Source organism: Parasteatoda tepidariorum, chromosome 1 (assembly GCF_043381705.1).
Source record: "Parasteatoda tepidariorum isolate YZ-2023 chromosome 1, CAS_Ptep_4.0, whole genome shotgun sequence".
Taxonomy (NCBI): domain Eukaryota; kingdom Metazoa; phylum Arthropoda; class Arachnida; order Araneae; family Theridiidae; genus Parasteatoda; species Parasteatoda tepidariorum.
The window spans coordinates 63,208,372-63,228,410 of record NC_092204.1 but is presented as its reverse complement, the minus strand read 5'-3'; the positions used below and the strand labels follow the sequence as shown (position 1 = coordinate 63,228,410).

Below are 20,039 nucleotides of genomic sequence, written 5' to 3'. Positions count from 1 at the left end.
TCTACTAATTTTTGATAAGAAATTTAGATGCACCAAGAGAATAAGTTTTTTTTCTCTAATTTATTTCTCTGCAAATTGCATTTCATGCTAATGATTTTTTTTTAGTAATGATTAAATTACAGTATGTTCTCCTGTGTGAAAAATATTTGGATTAACTGGGATTTTTTTTATTTTTAAAATTTTTTATTGTTATGAGAGCGTCATCGCAAAAAAAAGTATTTTATCGATGTGGCTTTAAACGTGGCTTTAAAGCTAAATATCCTGCAATTTTTTAAAAATATTCCTCGAAGCAAAAAAAAAATCATAAATGTTTCTAAAAAATAATTTTTAAGTTGTATGTTTTTTATTTAATCTATTTGCAAAGAATATTCATAATTTTTTGTTAGTTTTTGCCTCTGAGAAAATACCAAGTTCTAGATTGTCATAAAACATAATGCATTCCACCTTCAACAAGAATTTGTACAATTAAAATTGAACAAAAATATTAGAAAAATAAAAGTCTTGATAAGAAAACCTGCTACTGATAAAAAAAAAAGAATTTTTATTATTGTACTTGAAAGAAATTTTATTGGAATATGTTGCGTTTATGACGAATTCCAGTTTAAAATTATAAATGTTGTTGTTGTTGTCTTGTACAGTAGTGTAAGGAAAATTAAATTTGTCCAAAAAATGATTAATAATATTATTTAATAGATATAGACATGTTTTTTAGCCGTAAGCTCTGCTTAAATAATGCTTGCATTCAGCACTATGTTTTAAACCAGCTGATAACACGCCTATAAATTGTTTGACTTCGATTACTCAACACCAGTTCTATAACCTGTTCCATCCTTACCACCCACAAAGTAATCCCATAGAAAGTGTCTGAGATAGCTTATTTTTTTTAACGACACAACATCTGACATATTTTGTAGGTGAGCTTTGAGCTTGACAGTCATAACTTTCTCTTCAGACTATCGCACAGGAAAGTAATCCCGTCGTTATAATCGTCGATTAAAGCATAAACTCTGATAGTAAATTTCCTCTCCACAACTGTTCTTATTTTTACTTGCTACCACTTTTTATTTGCTGTATTTTCTTTTTACCTCTCATCTATTTCTTCACAGGTGTTTTTTATGACTGCAGACTCTTTTAGACTTTCCGCTCGTAACTTGAGCTATATTATACGCTGCTTGCAGAGGTATTATACGGTTAAGCGTCACTGTAAAATGTAAGGTATTCAAACTGTGCGAATGAGGTTGGTGTGTGGTTTTTATACCCCTTTTTTCTAGACTTATCCGTATTGTTTCACAACTTAATAAATCACACTCCGGATACATATAAAACTACAACGCGATTTATTTATTTTTTTAACTAAAAGACAACAACCTTTATTACTGTAAAAGAAAATTTGATATGTCGGCTAAAGTAACATTGTAAGTCTTAATGACAAATTTATATTTCAATTTTTATGTGAATTTTTGATACAGGTGCTCATATTTGTTAATGGAATTCGTATGATAATCATGTTCCATAGAAAGTTTTCTAAAATTTGTTATGGCACTCGCATCATATTTCAAATTGAGCTTATGCATTTAGCAAAGCATTTACACAATTTATATTCTAAGAGCATTCATTAAAAAAATGTGAAGAAATTCCAAAAAAGGGCATAGATATAAATTTTGCACGCATTATTTTCACTCATTGTAACCTTATAAACCTTATACACAGCAGCCAATTTCGGAAGTAATTTTTTAGAAACAAGATTTTATATCATGCGTAAACACTTGTAATCCATAATAACTGGTGCATAATTATCTTTATGGTTGGCAAATACTTTGCTTTCATCACTAATTTTTCATTAAGTATTTTTTGTTTACTTTTTAATTGTTATTATTTTCTAATTTTCTTCTTAGTTTATCACAATTTATCATTAAAAAGACTCAAAACAACAGTTGGGGTAAAATAGCTCAAGAATTCTGTTTCGAATGATAGTATGAAAACTCAGCATACTAATATGTTTTGTACGTTATTAAATAAAACTCCTTAATAAACGTTAGATGATGTTTATTAGATAACAACTACGAGAATACTTCTTACGAAAATTATTTTCTTAGTTTTAATGCAATTTATTTTTTATAAATTTATATTTTTTCGCCATTTAGTTGAAATTTTAAATATGTGTGGGGTGAGATGCAAAATAAAAAATAAAAAAAACAAATTCATAAATTGAAAATTTTAATTTATTCTTTGTACACATTTTATTGACATCCTTTAAACTCTACAAAACAAAACACACTTTGGATGAGAACGCATAAATTTACAAATAATAATCTATTCTTTCATACAACATAAAATCTTAGTTACAAACTAAGATTTCTTTACAATAGTTCCCCAGCACCAACCGGTGTATGTAACCAGTACAAAATCATGCATCGTCCCCCGGTGTTCATTGGAATGGGTTCGTGATACACGTTGTTGCTTTAATTTATCTTAGGATTAAAAATAATGTTTTGCTTCATATTTATCCGCATTCAAAATCATTAAATTTATAACTTCATATCAATGATGAATTCAAGTTGTTAAGCTGGTCTTTTATTTGAAATCTGATAATCATATTTCTCAAGTATTTCTTTTCTTACTAATTTTTTTTTTTTAAGGAAAAAAAAAAAGAAGTTCAGTTGGAGTAATGTTGTTGTTTTGAACAGTCAATTGAATGTGAAAATACAATTATTACCGCGCAGCTAGGAATAAGCAATTATGAATTATATTTTTACCGGCACAAATTGTGAACAAATAATTATTAAAGTTAGATTTCGTGAAACTTTAAGAAATATTTTTTCAATGCAAATAATTCAGTTAATTACAGTAAATAAAAGTAAAATTTTAAATGTTTTTCTTTTCAATGTCAAATTTCGTAAATTTAGCAAACAATTAAAAACAGTTCTCACATCTTTCATTCAAAATTATATAAGAAAAGAAACCATGCTTTGAGCAATTTTTTTTTCATTTTAAAAAATACACCTTTCTTTAAAAAAAAAACTTTAAACAAAATGTTTTATTAAACAATTTTTCAAGCTATTTATGTGTTTTTTTTATGAAATAATTATTTGGTGCACTTAAACCCATTCCAAAGGCTATTCTAAGCTTTCTCAACATCGATATTCATTATTCTTCAAAGAAACAATCACTGTAAAAACTGTAATTTCGTTTGGCATGGGGAGATGAGGTAGTAACTGGGTTGATATCCAGGAACTGGGTTTATCTACAATTCTGGCAATGTGCCATACCTTCATTTTCCTCTTGGAATAACCATAAATAAGCTGGACATCAACCTGAAAAAAAGGTTAAAAAAAATACAAAATTATTACTCAATCAAGATTAATGTGAAGAATACAAGATACATTAAGACATTTTTTGAAGCATCCCAATAAAAATACCATTGTTTCAGTGAAATAAAAAAAATAATAAGCCAATATAGAGACCTAAATTATTTTTGAATGGTAATAAATTTTTCCAATTTGCTAATAAGCGAAATTCAGGATTACTATTAAATAAGATACTTTATTATTTATAGAGAGCTTTCCGTATTAGGAGAGATAAAATAATAAAAGTCTTTTAATATATAGGATGATTTAAAACCAATACCACAAACTTTCTAAAGATGATAGAAAATAATAAAACAATTATTTTTCACAGTATAAAAAAACGACTGTTATAGTACACTCATCTATTTTATTCAGTGAATTAGGCAAACGTCAAAATTATATATAAATTGAGAGCAGCTCAGGTTTATTAAAAAATTCATTTTAAGTAATTTTAAGAGTCGATGTTGCTAAGAGTAGAAATTTTATGCTTGTGAAACAAGAATTTAAGAGAAATGAAAGAATAGTAGTAGTTACAATAAAAATTAACATTTCTAAATGTTCATATCATGGTATTATTATACTGATTATTTTCATAATGTGGTATCGAGTTTAAAAAATAACAAAGTAATAGAAAGTAAAAAAGAGTCTTTTTAAGAATTGATTCCCCCCCTTCAAGCAGAAAAGAAATTCTAATTCTTCTAGAGACAAATTACATAAACGCAATTTTCCTAATCATTTAATATGTAACTAAATAGTAATTTGGAATATTTTTTGTTTAATTTTATTCGTTGAAATATGTTTGATTTAACCTAATTTAAATTTAAAGATAGCATGTAATTTAGAAAGTTTTTTTTATTATTACATTTATTATAATAATTTTTAAAAAATTTTAAAATATTTTTACCCTTAAAATTTGGTAACTATGTTTAATAGAACACATTTCACTGAATAAAATGCGACAAAAAGTATTCTAAAATATTTATTAGTTGCTTAGTAAGTAAAAGAATTCTCTCATAAAAATTACCTATTGGACATGTTTTATTGCGAAATGTGTTTGATTGATTATGTTCTATTTTCCAATAAAATTTGTTGCCTCGTAACTGAGTCACAATGCGTGAAACCTTTAATCATATGCCCCTCTTAATACGTTCTTAAGAATATTGTGGGTAAATAAATTATAGAGTATTTAAAACTTAATATGTCCAGCTAAAAGTGTTTAGGAGAACAACTTTTAAATATTAAGTCGTAAAGTATTTTCCGACGCAGAATTTATTAAAAAATTATACTCGACATTTAAAATATTTCTGCACAAAGTATACAAATTCTTTTAAAAAAAACTCAATTTAAATCATAAGAGCATAATACAAATACAGATATTGTTACATTTCATATCTATTACCGAAAAATAAACATAAATTCGTACAATGTTAGCAATCTGCACGGTTACTGTATATGTTTTTTGCTAAGAGTTTTTATAACTAAATTACTATTAAAATCCTATTGGTGTAATTAATTATCTCTTCATACATTAAAAATTGCATTGTCCAATACTATAAAAATAATAGAAAATGCGATATTTCTGGTTTAGAATTTGCAGAAAAAAAAACCATTAATATTTTTTAATAAAACACTTTCGCTAAATATTTAAAATTGTTAAGAGTTACTGAAGTGTTTATGTTATGTTATTTTCGTTTTTATAGAGAGTTAAATAGTTTAAGTACTTACTATCAACAATCTGAACTAGTCCTACTGTGAGGAGAGGGACTGTTACTTGGTGGTCTGACTAGACAAGGCCTGGCATGATTGCCGCTGCCATACACATCTTGTTGATGGTCCATGCTAATACTGTGCTGATTTTCAGACGAAATCCTTAGAATCTCATCCCTTCTAGGAATATCATATCCCAGCAATCGAGCTCTAAAGTTTTGTTCTTGATTCAAATCCTGGTACATAGGATTTGTTTCAAGGAACGATGTTTTAGTCCAACTACCATCACTATAAGGAAAACAATCACCTTGTATAGGACCTAGATGATGAGGATGATGTTCCGGACTTCCCCAGAAGCTGCCTTGCCTTATATCTTTTTCCCATTTAGAGAACCTTTTACGAGGATCTAGGTCTACTAGAGGGTAGGCGTTTCCATATCGGACGTAAGGAAAGTCAAATCGGTTTGTTGTTGACCTCGGGGAAGAACAAAAAAGATGGTTTCTACAGTTGGGGTCATCCTGTCTTTTAATATAATCTTCTGTGCTACAAGTATCGGATAAGACTCGATTGCTCTCTGTTAATACTGAGGCAATTGGTATATATGAAGAGGGTCTGTTTGAGAGTGAGATCATGGCAGACACTTCCTCCGTATCAGTAGGCGTAAGAGACTGCTCAACGTTTTCCTCATCTACTTGTTTTTCACGTAAGGAGACAAGATGCGAGTAAGACACTGCTGCAAAAACTTGCGTACTTCCATAATACGCAGAGGGAGGAACTACAACTTCAGCCGTCGCTGCTTGATAACTTCCGGACGTTCTATTTGGTATACTTGAAGTAGGCATGGTAGATGAAGAGGTCACTCGAGGTGGAGATTTGCTAGGACTACTGGACGTTGGTGATGCTGGTCGTTTCACTGAAGCGGGCCACCTTGCTTGCTCTGATTCTGCTGGTAGGCTTGTGTAGGGCACTCCGCCATACTGTAATACTGTGGGTGGTGCTGTAGGTTGAGGTTGAGTTGTCGAGGAACCATTTAATGGTGGGGGATGAAGGTGATAAGGTGAGGGAGGAACAGCAGCTTCTGTAGGAGAAGGATGATATGGCATCATGGCTGAATAGTAGGTAGGCAAGCGCGAGGGATGAGCCTCATAAGCCAAACCATAATGCATTTTGGAATGTAGTGAATAATACTGGTACAGCCAGCTATTTGCCTGCATCACTGCAGCTTCCTTATCACTGTAAATAAAATTTTATAAAAATTCAGTTTTTTTTATCTTTAAAGAAAATGGAAAACATTGATTATGGGATATATGCTGTATATATCATGTGAATAGACATACATGAAGAAATTTTTTTTTTAAATAAGGAGTATAATAAATAAGGATGAAAAAAAAGACCATAAAAATAAATTATAGTACTTCGCACAACTACAATGGGGTTGTTTATCAGAGCTTTAGATTAAAATTTAAGATTTTAACATATAGTTTCATAATTGATGAGTTATGTGGGCAAGAAAGTACTGAAAACAAAGTTCATTCATATCTTAATGACATTGGTCCTAGGGTTGAAACTTTTAAAAGTTGTGAAACTTTACAATAATAGTTAAAGGTTGAACGTGAATTGCTTTTTATTTTATATTTAAAATAAATAATCGTATGAAAACAACAAATAATCAGTCTTACTTTTTCAAGTGTATATAATTAATAACTATGTTTAGAAATATCAGTTACTTAAAGAATTATTTTTGCTTAGAATAAAATATTTTTTAAATAAAAATTAAAAGATTCACCTTTTTTCTCAAAATATTTCACATAATTCGTTATTAAAAAAAATAAATTCAAAAATGAATTTGTTTCAGTTATCTCGCCAGTTTTCCAAAATTATTAAACAAGCAGCTTCCTTATTTTCAGGATTGTTTATTATATTCCACATACTCATCCAATTTATTTTATCCAATTTATTATTATCGAATTTATTTCGAATGTTTATATATGTTTGGTAATGCTGAGTTTTAAATACACTAACTTGATTCATTTTTGATTCCATTGATGCGTTTAGCAATATTTTTAAAGGGGTATAAAAAATGATAATGTTTCTCATAATCAAAAATGAGTAAAATAAAATATTACGTGGCTAAAACCCACTCATTTATTTCAAAGAAATGGATAAAGTTTTTCAGCCACAATCATGTAGTAATTAATGCTCAACACAATTAAAAGCACAAGTACTAAAATGTAATTTATAGCATGCATTAAGTTGTCGTGTATGTTTCGCTCACAATTCACATATTCTTTAACAGTCGGAAATGCTGTCGGGAAGTCGTAAAGGATGAATAATTTTCTTTTATGACAATGGCTGTAAATAATGTCTTTGATTGTTCAGAAAAAATATGGAAGTACCTACTCATACTATTCTTACCTGAGAATTTGGTTAGTGCAGACTATGACGGACTGTTGCGTAGTATCGGTGCTGTCTTTGATTTGTAAAACGACATGCACCCACAACCAACGACCTGAACTGTTTTGAAGTCGAAGAAGAATGATGCATGATCGCTCCTGCTCAGATTGCGTGACTGAAAAGGAAGAAGAGTCCTTTTTTTATACATTTTGATCAAACTTATACTATTTTTAAATATTATTACAACAAAATATATATATATANTATATATATATATAAATTATTATTAAATCGAACTCTCCTTTTTCGTCAGATGCAAGGGAAATATTCAGATTTAATTAATATTACTATATTGTTAAATATCAAAATAAAAAACATAACATTAAATTCAGACTATAATTTGATGATTTTTGTCTCCAAATCAATTTAAAAGTAAGAATATTTTAATTAGACATCACAACTATCCCTACCTTCTGCATTTCGTATAACTTTTATTATTTAGTCTTTATTTCATCATTAATATTTATAAGAAGTTCCCATATTCTCAGTTCCTTCTAATAACCAAATTTAACCCCTTCAGAACTGACAGAATGAGTAAGAAGGCCAGCATATTCCGAGAGTCTAAGTATAAAGAATACATTACGTACTAATACCATGACTAATACCAGACGAGAGCACGTCCAAGGGGAGAAACTTTTTTGATTAAGTTGAAATACTCTTGCCAAATATGGGAAGGCATTCGCAAAACTTTCTTTGAAATTCATTAAGGAAACTCTATGCATGAAATGCAGAGTTGAAAATGAAACAGAAGTTAAATTATTATTTTTATATTTTTTCATGTATAGATATTTTATTTAATTATAAATATATACTTTATTTAAAGTATTTTTCAGGTAATTTACTAAATTGTGTAGACAAGATCACAGACCATGTTTAACTATAAGTAAATGCATAAAACTTATATGCTAATTAAAAAAAAAAAAATTAAATTCAAATTCTATTTAAACAACATTTAAAGTTTAGAAATTTTTTTATCCAATAAGTTTTTCAACTTTCAACAATGGAACGAAATTGGAAGATAGAAATTAATTTACCATACTTCAGAATTTTTTTCCAGACTTTCTTAAGAAAGAAAGTAATCTGGTGTTTTACAAATTCTTAAACATACCATACTACAGTCAAATTTAATTAAAGCAAACTCCTTAAAAAAGCTTTTGAGAATAGTGAAACACATAATTTTATTTAAAAAAAATGTATATATAACTTACTTAGTCTATGTTTTGACTGTGCTTCTCTTAAGTGATCCCAATGAACAAGCTCATACCATGAGATTCCTTGAAGACTGGCTTTTGTATAACCCAGATGAAATTCTCCTCTGTTAAAGAAAAAAAAGTGGACGGTTGCAAATAACGATTTAATAATAATAAATGAATAAGAAATATGAAATAATAAAAAATATGAAATAATAATAAATAAAAATAATGATAATAAATAAATAACAATAAATAAAAATAATAGAAATGACACCATCTCTTAGATTATATTTTTTTCGAAACATTAAGCAAGTTATATTTTGCATCCATTCATATTTATATATCTAGCTTGCTTAGTTAAACTTAAATATAGCATTTAAAAAAACACTCAATTTTAAAAAGCATTAATTTTTAACTAAAATGATTTATTTAAACTAGGTTTTTGCAATGTTGTTCATTGTTTGTTTTCATGCAGAAAAAAAAGGTATCGATAGAAATAAAACATAAACGAAAATTTTAAATGATTTTATTTGAAATATTTCTAAAATATCTATATGGTGGCTAAAAGTTTTTATTAGTTTATTAAAAATGTTTTTTTTTTAATTTTAAGCCTTTATAAATAAATGCACATTTCATTATGATATGCATTACATTTTTCTAGGAAAAAACAGCTTTGAAATTTATTGAAAATTAGAAAAAAAATATATCTCTTACTAACAATTTGAAATTTATTCTCTAATTCCTTTTGAAAAAATATTTATAACTAACAATCAGAAAATTCTGACAATGTTTAAATTTGAACTTAAGTGATAAATTAAAAATTAACTTTAATTGCTTAATTTTGCAGATTTGATTAACCAACGAACAGGAAAATGAGTTAACGTTTTTGAATTCGGATTTCAAAAATTCCCAGTAGCAAAAAAGTTTTTTTTTTTTTTTAACACTAACATTAGTGTTTTTTCCCCTCTAAAACTTAATGATATTTGATTGTTGGACAACATTATGCTAATAAAAAGATCACCAATCACTAAGCAACAGACGTCAGCAAAACATGAATCAACCAGTCATCGAAAACTATAAATTAAAACCTCCCTTTTCAACGCTGCTTCAATTAAGACGTTTGCAAGTATCATCTTCTTGTCAAGGTTGCCGAGTTACCAATAAACAATGTTAAAATCAATGGTCAAGAGATAAATCAGTAATTTTTCTCGAAGAAATAGTTAATTTTTCGGAAGCAGGTGCATTGATCAATGTCAATTCAAATAAACCGTGGGAACGCCTGTAGCCTCCTTGACCTATGGTCATCAATGCAGGTGGAGCAGGTGGTCACTTCTGTTTCAGTTAGACTTTGCGTAATCTGCTTCAATTCGTCATCAATGCTTCTGGTCACGAAGCTACAGCTACCGAAAGCTTACTTCTGTACCTCAATAAACCAGGTTCAGAAAGCAGACGACTTTTGAAAAAATAAACAGACATAAAGGAATATAAATCGTGACAGAGATTCCACCTCTGGAAGAATTTTACATCAACCATTATGTCCTATCATTCCGAACTGTATTGCGGTATAACTACTCCTGAGGGCAATAGTTAAAGTGTTTGGAAAAGGATGCTTATTATTCGTATAGATAGGAATGTAATAATCTCACTTAAAGCAAATTGCTTCGATTTCACTTGCAAATGAAAAGCTAATCAAGAACTCGTGAAGTAAACAAACATATGGTTAAAACTCTTATCTCGATGTCTACGATAATTTTAAAAGAGTGAAGACTATCCTGTTCTGTGAACTCAGCAATCGCTTTGTACATTTTTCAGAATGTTATAAATTTATTTATTCATAAGCATTCCTTATTACCTTTAGTATAAGTTTACAAAGTTTGTTACATAGTAGAAAAAGTATGTTAGTTGTTGGTAGAATTTTATCAATGCTTAAAGCTATACTTACATTCTGTCTATGTGTAGGAACTTCATATCCATAGAATGTATTGTTGTAAAAACAGTTGTACTTCCTTGAACAACGCATTCACGGGTTTCTGGCATGGCTACAGGGGTACATGTTGCAAGGAAAACGGGTTCATTCCGGCTGCATAGAGGTAAAAAACTCACAAAATGACCCTCAATAAGCACTACCTGAAAAATGAATGAAGATTTTATTACAAATCTTGTATTTGATATTTAATGATTTCAATAAACGATAAATTGGTAAGATTTCGAATAAGGAGACAGAAATGAGTTACTAATGAAGTAAACATCACTATCTTTAAAAAAAAGTAAATAAAGAAACAAATAAAGTAACGTCGAAATAAAGTAACTTTAATTAAAAAAGCTAAAATTTACAATAAAAATTCATTCAAGTTAAAAATAAAATAAAATCGGATAGTAAATAATGGATATTAAGTTTTTCACTGTATTATAAGTTGCGTCTTTTTGCTACTTTATTAACATGAAAAAATAAATCAGTTATTGTCATGTCATTTTTTATCAACAGGTGAATAAAACAACTTTGCGATTTAATGAAATTACTCTCCTTTTGAGGATAAACCTTTCAAGATATAAGATCGCAATTTTGATTTTTTTTTCAAATTCATTCTTAAATTAAATTAAACTGTTTCCATCTTATTTTATTCAGCAAATGTATAAGACGACTAAAAGATGAAGTAACTAGTACTTTTTTTAATGAATGTAAGCACATTATTAAACTTACAGTTTGGAAGTAAATAAAATGAATATTACATTGTACACGGAAAAAAAATTCTAATAAAATTACCATACTGTAATGACATTTCTGGTGAAAAAAAATTAATAATTCCGGTTAATAAAACCAAAATATACGGTATTTAAACCACTCAAATTTTTTTTTTTTTTTTTTTTTTTTTTTCCCTCAGTATAGTTTTTCTTACCTCACATTTAGTAAGAGATACAATACAGAAAAGTAAATTTAACCATATAAACAGTTTTTATGCCATGCTCTATAGTATCACGATGAAATTACCATATGCCACATAACCATATTTTATTGTTAACTTTAGCAAACTCAACCGAGGTACTACGGTAATTTTTACTGAGCTCTTTGGTAATCCGATGGAGCTAGAAACACTGTAAATTTTTACCATCCTATATAGCTATATTACATATCTAGTAGTTTTGGCCATGTTTTTTTTCACTCAGTGTTGATTAGTCTTTTGTTGAAAAGGACTAGCTTTTAGTTAGTTTTTCCTTCAATATTAAATTGTTCCTTCAAACTAATTGATAAATTAACCATTGACAACCACTTAATAATTGACAGTTACAGGAGTTTTTATTTTATACGCCATATTTACTGACAACTTAAACTAATTGTTGAATTGTTATTAATTCGAAACAGCAATCACTATTAACAAGTCAATAAAGCAAATAAAGATGAAATAAACTAGACGAATATCTCTTTATAGATGATGAGTCCCTCATTGAAAACGTTTGATTGATCTTTCATTCAATATTAAATTGTTCATTCAAACTAATTGTCAAATTAACCATTTGCTGTCTCACTCCGGCAAACAACTGAGAAAGATAAATAAAACTCAAAAAAGTTGAAATAAATAAAACGTATCTCCCTTTGTAAAAAGAATCGAATGGGAGAGCAGTATTAAATTGTCGGCACACATCACAAAGGTCCCAGTAATGATGTTCCCCCGATGTAAAAGTTTCTAAAGAAAAGGGCACTTCCCCGATGACGGGTGACTCGTAAGCACGCAAGGTCTGATTTCTGTTTGGTTTTCCTTTCCATATAACCTTTTGTTTCTTTTGAGAGTGCCCGCTAATGAGATCAACGATTTACCGAGAGCAGTTATATTGGAGCAGAACGGCGGATTAGAAGACCCCGAATGGGTTTTTAATTCCGTTGTGCAAAATGTTGGGTATTATTATTTCATTACATTCAGGATATTACTACCTGCTTTCGATTACCCTTCTTTGCTATGAACATCTTTTTGTTTTCATAAATATCCTATTGTTCGATCGCCTTTCTCTAAAAGAAATCGGTTCGTTTTTTTTTTTTCTTTCTCTCTGCGCGATTTTCCACATCTGAATGCTGGTTTAATTTGAATTGGGATTTTTTACAGCTTCAATTTTATTATACCGAAAGAATAGCTTTACATAAATTAGAGACAATTTATAAATTCTTGGGGGGGGGGAATATGTCTGTATATATGTTATCGTAAATGTTGGCAATCACATAGTCATGGATTGTAACTGAAATCTAAAAATTGTAATCGTCGTTATTTTTTACTTACAATCTTACCATGAGTACATGCTGCATGACGACATTTACTAAATGAGTTGGAAATTGTGATAATTAAGAAAAGAATTTTTTCAACATTTACCATCTGCTGATTGTTGAAATTTTCTGGTGTATTAGGCTGAGTAAAAAGTCTTTTTTTTTTAAAAATTATTTTCTATTTTTTTACAGTTGGGTAGTTTCAGTAATACTTAGAGCACTCGCAATAGTAGTTTTTACTTCTTTGACATCTGACAGTTTAAGCTTCACTGTAAAGAACAATTTGGGGTCATTTCATTGAGTTTTGGAGATTTGACAATACGTTAAAAATGGAAGATCAAAGTGTTCATTTTCGCCCTATTTTAAAATCTTACTTTTGTAAAGGGTTGTTGTGAAAAGTTGCGTAAAATTTATTACAGTAATGATGCTCTACAAGAACGTCAATGCCAAAACTGGTTCAAGAAATTCTGAGCTGGTTGATTTAAAGGATGCCCCTCGATCAAGAAGTCCTACCCGAATTGATGATGACAAAATAAAGACATTGATCCAGTTAAATCCACGTTACACGATGCAAGAGACTGCAAGGACAATGAAAGTCAGTCAAATTAGTGATCACGCTCATCTAAAGAAAGTGGGATATGTAAGCAAGTTCGAAATTAAGGTTCCCCATGAACATAAAGAAGTTCATTTGACGGCACGAATAAACATTGGCGATATGTTCATAAAACGTGAAGTAAACGTCTCGTTTTTGGAACGAATGATAACTGATGAGAAGTGGGTTGTTTACAACAATGTGATGCGAAAATGATTCTGGATACGATGCGAAGATTCGCCATCAACGTTTTCAAAACCAGAACTTTATCAGAGGAAGGTTATGCTGCCAGTATGGTGGGATTTCAAGGATGTTGTGTTTTTTGAGCTCCAATCAAGGAACATAGCAATTAATTCAGATGTGTACTGTAGGCTATCGGACAGTTTGAACGAATTTGTCATTCAGAAACGTCCAGAACTCATCAATCGCGAAAAAGTAGTGCTTCATCATGACAACGTGAGACTTTACATATATTTAGCGAACCGTCAAAAGTTATTGGAGATGGGATAGGATGTGTTGCCCCTCCATTCATACTCTCCTGACCTTGCAGCGTCAAATATTCAGTTGTTTCGTTCTCTTTAAAACCTCCGGCTGGGAATTACGTTAAATTCAGATGAGGCTGTAAACCTCGTTCAGTTTTTTACATATAATGCGGGTCCTTTTACGAACGAAGAATCATGAACCTCACCGAGCGATGGCAAAAGGTAATCGAACAAAAGGGACTATGCATCATTGATCAACATTCAACATTTATATAAATATATGACTTTGTAAAATTTAGAAGAAAAAAAACGCAATGATTTTTTTATCAATCCATTAAGTAAGAAATATTAGATATCTAAGAAATATATCGGACATTCAGCAAAGCACTTATGTGATTGTCGGTATTCACCGCACAATGTTTGCACTTGTTGTTGCTTTTTATGCGCTGCTTGATTCTTAGTTTCATTTTTTTACAATGCTAAAAATATCAGTGCACCTTAATATGTGATATCAGGTGAATTTACTGCAACCATAAAAGGATGCCACGTTGAACCATATTATCTTGTCAATTAATTCTCCTTGTTGCATTGGATTACACAACATTTCGGTACCAACTAGCAATTTCACAAACTCGGGGTTCAACTAACACTATTAAGGTTGCAGAAAATTTGTAAGCCCTAACGTAAAATGTAACAATGCATGATTTTGGATATAAGTACAAAAACCATTTCAATTAAAAATTAAATTTCAAAGAGAATTTTCAACCAACATCCATTTAGTTCTATCGTACCTTTGACGTATCAAGACGGAAAATATATAAATAAAATTCAAGCGAATGTGCAAAGCTACTGTAACTTATACATTTTAAATACATTTTAATTTTTATTTTATTTATTTATTTATTTCACAATTTTAAGGAAACCAATCTAATTAACTCATGATGAAAATTAGCATACTCAAAATTACGAAACACACCTAACTACTAAACGTAAAATTTGAAGTTTTTAATTGTTATTATTTCTTATAGTGTTTTGGTCTTATAATTTAGCACGGTAGTATGGATCTATATAGTTTTTGATTTTTTTGAAATGATGTGCTAGAGTTTATTCACATTAATGAAACAATTATAATCATCATCCAAGTATTAATTTTTAAAATAGCCATTATTTTAATATTTATGCTTAAAAATGCACTCTTTAGCGCTTTAAATTACACTCAATTAAGAGTCTTTTAATTTTTATATTTTAAATTCTCCTTTAGCACAACAAAATATAATTTAACATATTAATTAAAAAAATTAACGTGTTCAAGAAACTTTTACTTTATTTATTTTTAATATTTTTGAAATCTTTTCCGCAAAGTGTTCCTCCAAAAATAAATAAATAAAAATAGTCAGAACATACACATGAAGAATGAAATAACAACTTAATAATCTTTATTAAATGTTTCCCATGCGACTATATTTTCGAATTATCAGAGGAGAAAAGAAGTAGTGGTTCTAAACTTATTTCTTTGAGCTGTTTTCATACAAAATTCTAATGATCCGTGAGTTTAGTGATTACTTACCGGAGGGTCTAAAATCAGGTAAGGGGAAAACCACAGAAAGGGGGAATGTTTTGATATCAAAATTTGGCAAAGTGCCCCACCCCCTGAACCTTGCAAAAGGTCATAAGGTTAGAAGATGGGCTCGTAAATCAATAAATACAAGGATCTGTTGCAGGGGGTCATGTCTGCAGGGCACTCCCACGCCACATCTTTTGACCTCTCACTACATCTTCCGCGTTGCGTTGGGTGTCGATGGTGCGATATGGATTGCGGAGATGGCCTTTTGATGGAATGCTTAATGTCTTATGATTGCTTTCTCCTTAATTTTATTCTTTTTTTCTCTGATTGAAATTGATAAATAGAAGAAAGTAAAAATCCGAATTAAGCTTCGAATATTTTCCTATAAGAACATTTTCTCACACAATGCCTCGCTCCGTAAGAAATAAATTTATAAACATTTCAATGCTTCTTGGGGTATTTTGAATTAGAATATTTTTCAAATTCACCGAGATTTTCATAGGGTATTGAATCCTACACTGTTAGGAAAACATTTCACGGTTGCATCACAATATAGGTACTTGGGATCATAACGTTTTCTGAATTTTCTGCAATTTTAATAAGATACTAAGCAATCAATGCATTGTAGAACAATAAGTTTCCAATTGCATCACAATCTGGGTACCTTTAATCGTAATATATCACGAATTTATTGCACGGTGCTACATGTACTATTAATAATTTTGATTACATTATTAGCACGACAATATTAAAAATCTAAATACACGGTTGCTCCATAATAACATCTACGAATGCGCTTGCAATTAATAAGATAAGTATAATTATTGTAGTTCAACTTGTATCGAACGTTTCAACAATCTAGGATTTAACTGCAAAGATTTCTTAAATGCTTAGAATCTTAATTACTTTTTATAGGCAAAACCTTTTTTGCTTTCAAACAAAAACAGTGAATAAACCATGGCTCATGTTATATTTGATTAAAAAAATATTCAAAATTAATTCACGACAAATCAAACACTTTCAAAATCAATGAATTATTATTTACTATTTTAAACTTAAATTTTTGAGTAAAAGAACACTTCAAAAAATTCCGAATCAAATTACGGTACAAAGTACCGTCACTCAAGCTGCTGGTACTTTCTATCGTAAAATCTATTTTTACCCCAACATGTTATGGAACAAAATATCTGATATACCGTAATTTTTATACTAATAACTACCGTTAAATCACTGAATCACTCTTATAATAAAATATTACTGTTAAAATTAAGGTGTAATAATTTATAGTAAAAATGGATCTTAGTGATGATGCCCCAAAGTGCCGGTACTTTATACCGTAACTGGAACCGAATTTTTTTACAATGCATGTACTTGGGGTATTACTTTTTATATTATAATATTTTAATAAACTTAAAGTCTAACAGCTAATTTTGATAATGTTTTACAGAAAATATTAACACAAAGCTTTATACTCTAACATTAAGNAAAAGTACTCCGTTTTTTTCCTGAAATTAAAGATTGTATCAGCAAAGTAAACTGCTGTAATTTCAAGCATCAATGAGTCTTTCTCATTAAAAAAACGTGATAGGTTATACAAATTTATTTGCATATGTTTTTCTTTAGCTCCTATAAATGAAAGAGTAAGTAATTTTATCAGTTAGCTTAACATTATATATATATATATATATATCAAAACCCTTGTATGTGTGAGAAGCATATGTGTTATTTATAAAAATCAATATTCTGAAAGTGTTCCAGTTTGCACAGTTTCAGTTAGACACATAGAAAAGGAGGAAATCTCTTTAATGATGCCTTATCTTAAGACTAACCTTTTGATCTCCGAAGCGCATTTGTCTGCGAGCGTTGCGGGACACATTCATCCTGCATAGGAACATACGAGTATCGTTCATCATGTTTAAAGGATTAGAACTACGCATCAATTCTGTTTGAATAGCTTGGTGATCTTGCTTTTCGATTATATCATACACGCTGTCTCCGTGGATTAGCAAATCCTCCTGGAAGAGAAAAAAAGATATTGAAACAAAACTATTTAAAGGAATTATTAAACCAAAGCATTTCGAAGAATCATATCATAGCAGAATAATTTAAGCAAACACTATGAATTTTTTATAGTTTATAAAAATGAAACCGAAGAAAAGAGGAAAAAAATGAGTTGTTTCCATATAATGCGTGTTATGAAAATTTCATTAAATTAAAACATGCTAAATGATTATCCTGTGTTAGCAGGGATATTTTTCAAATTTATATTTCGTGGTTAAATTATTAAAACAAAACAGTTTAAACAAATCATTAAAATAAATAATTTAGACTAATCATTAAAATATAAAAATTTAAACAAATCTACGAAATAATACAATTTAAGCAAATTAATAAATCAAAACAATTTAAAGAAAGGAAAAAAAAATTAAAAAAGAATCAAACATTACGAGTTATTAACAATTGATAAAAATTACTACTTAAAAAAAGTAAAACGATAGGTAACTTCCATATAATGTGTGTTTTTAAAATTTTGTTAAAAAAATTTTAAACGATTATCCTGTGCTAGAAAAAATATATTTCAAATTAATACTTCACGGTTAAATTATTAAAATAATGCAATTTAAATTAATTGTTTCAATAAAACAATTTACAGGAAAAAAATTTACAGGAATTTTCTAAATAAAACACTTCAAAGGAATTATCAAGATAAAACTATCCTTAGGAATTATCAAAATAAAGCATATTTAGGATTAATTAACCAGATAATTAAAAAATGTCTATAATTTGCTAAAAATAAAGAAAAGAATAAAATAAAATATGCCTAAAATAAATAATTTTCATGCTAAATTTTTTATTGAAGTTTTATTAAAAATATTAAGATGTTTATAAGGTTTAATTTCAAAATCTAATAATAGTACTTTTCCATTTTATGAAAGTAATTCTACTGATAAAAATCTAGCAATCGTTATTATGTATGCTAAAAACTAAAACAAAATAAAATAATCGAAAAAGTGAGATTTTATGAATATTTGTTTAACAAATAATTTCTAGAAGAAAATGCATGTTTTTCCTTTAATGAAAAAAAGGGGATTTTTAGAGCAAAAATTTCCTCTGATAAAAATTTCAAATTTTTTAATTTCACTTCATGGAAATGTTATAATATGTAAAAAAAAAAAAGGGGGGGGGGAGGAAAAGTAGCTATGCTTAATGTATTTATTTTGCATTTTTCTTTTGTAAAAAAAAAGTGACACTCAAATATCTATAGTTTTTTTAATTGATTTTTAAGAAGGATTGTTTGAAATTCCTCTTTCTCTTTTTATGTAGTTTTGGTATTTTACTTTAAGTTTTAACAAAGTATTTGAAAAATTATTTTTGCTAATTTATTTCATTTCGAAATTTTACTTCATAAAAAGTATAAAAGAAAAATGTTACTCCTATTTTATGTGATTTTTAATAAAGTTAAAAAATTTTCTCACAGATTTATCATTATTTCCCATATAGCATAAATAAATGTTTATCATTGTCAACAAGTTTGTTAATTGCGATATTTAATTTTGGTAATTAAATAAGAAAATTAACAAAGGTGTTTCTTATTTATTTGAAAAAAAATTTCACTAAATTTATTTATTTTATTAAAACTTATTATAAGCTGCAACATTACATTACTCAATTCAATTTATACAAATTTTTAAATAATACTAAAACTAGTAAAGTATCATCTGTTTTAATTTTTTTGATTAATTGATTTTCTGAATTTTTAAATTACTTTGTCAATCGCAAATGAAATATCAGGCTTCAATCTATATGAAGTCTTACATTTGTCAATCATCATGACTGTTATTATTTGCCATTCAACTACAATTGATTTTTCAAATTAATAACTAATTAATAATTAGTAACTAACTAATAATTACTAATTCTTTACTTACCATAGAATGACCGAGATATTCTGCTGCATTATCTGAGATGTATAAAAGCTTTCCATTTTGTGTCATCATCATCAAAAAACCACTCAAAGCCTAAGAAAAAAATATAAATAAATAAATAAAAAGTAATTATTAAAACTGTTTATCACTTAGGAACGAAAACATTAAGCTTATCTTATAGGGCTCCCAGAAATCGAAGACCAATCAAATAACGGTAGGGAATATCTATCAATTTGCAGGGTCGACTAATAGCCTGTGGTCATGGTATAAAAAAAAAATAGCCGAATTAACTTAAAACAGTAGATAACGGTTAATCTCTTTAACCCTGGGGGTAATTCTCACGGACCCAGGCATCACATCCCCCTGATAGTAAATGTTTTACCCACTATCTTGCCCGGGTGATGAGAGCAACCCGCCGACTAGCACCCTTGTCACCCCGGGCTCCATGGTGATTAAAGTGAGGGTAGGTTCCGTATTATGAAAAGTAGAAAATTGTTGTGTTGTGGGAAAACAGTATGTTTA

At 28.9% G+C, this 20,039-nt stretch overlaps 1 protein-coding gene across 3 annotated transcripts in view; it reads right to left on the bottom strand.

Moving 5' to 3' along the window:
- Positions 1-2,204: 2,204 nt before the first annotated feature.
- The window catches only part of LOC107455696 (PAS domain-containing protein cky-1), a 139,080-nt gene continuing 121,245 nt past the window's right edge, over positions 2,205-20,039 (bottom strand). For all 3 annotated transcript variants that reach the window (XM_071181282.1, XM_043038796.2, XM_043038795.2), the window contains 7 exons: positions 19,521-19,610; positions 17,421-17,606; positions 10,644-10,828; positions 8,717-8,823; positions 7,470-7,623; positions 5,073-6,287; positions 2,205-3,314 (listed from right to left, as the gene is read on the bottom strand). In XM_071181282.1, the coding sequence (XP_071037383.1) occupies positions 5,075-6,287; positions 7,470-7,623; positions 8,717-8,823; positions 10,644-10,828; positions 17,421-17,606; positions 19,521-19,610 (1,935 nt within the window). In that variant the 3' untranslated portion in view covers positions 2,205-3,314; positions 5,073-5,074. The remainder of the gene's footprint in view (positions 3,315-5,072; positions 6,288-7,469; positions 7,624-8,716; positions 8,824-10,643; positions 10,829-17,420; positions 17,607-19,520; positions 19,611-20,039) is intronic.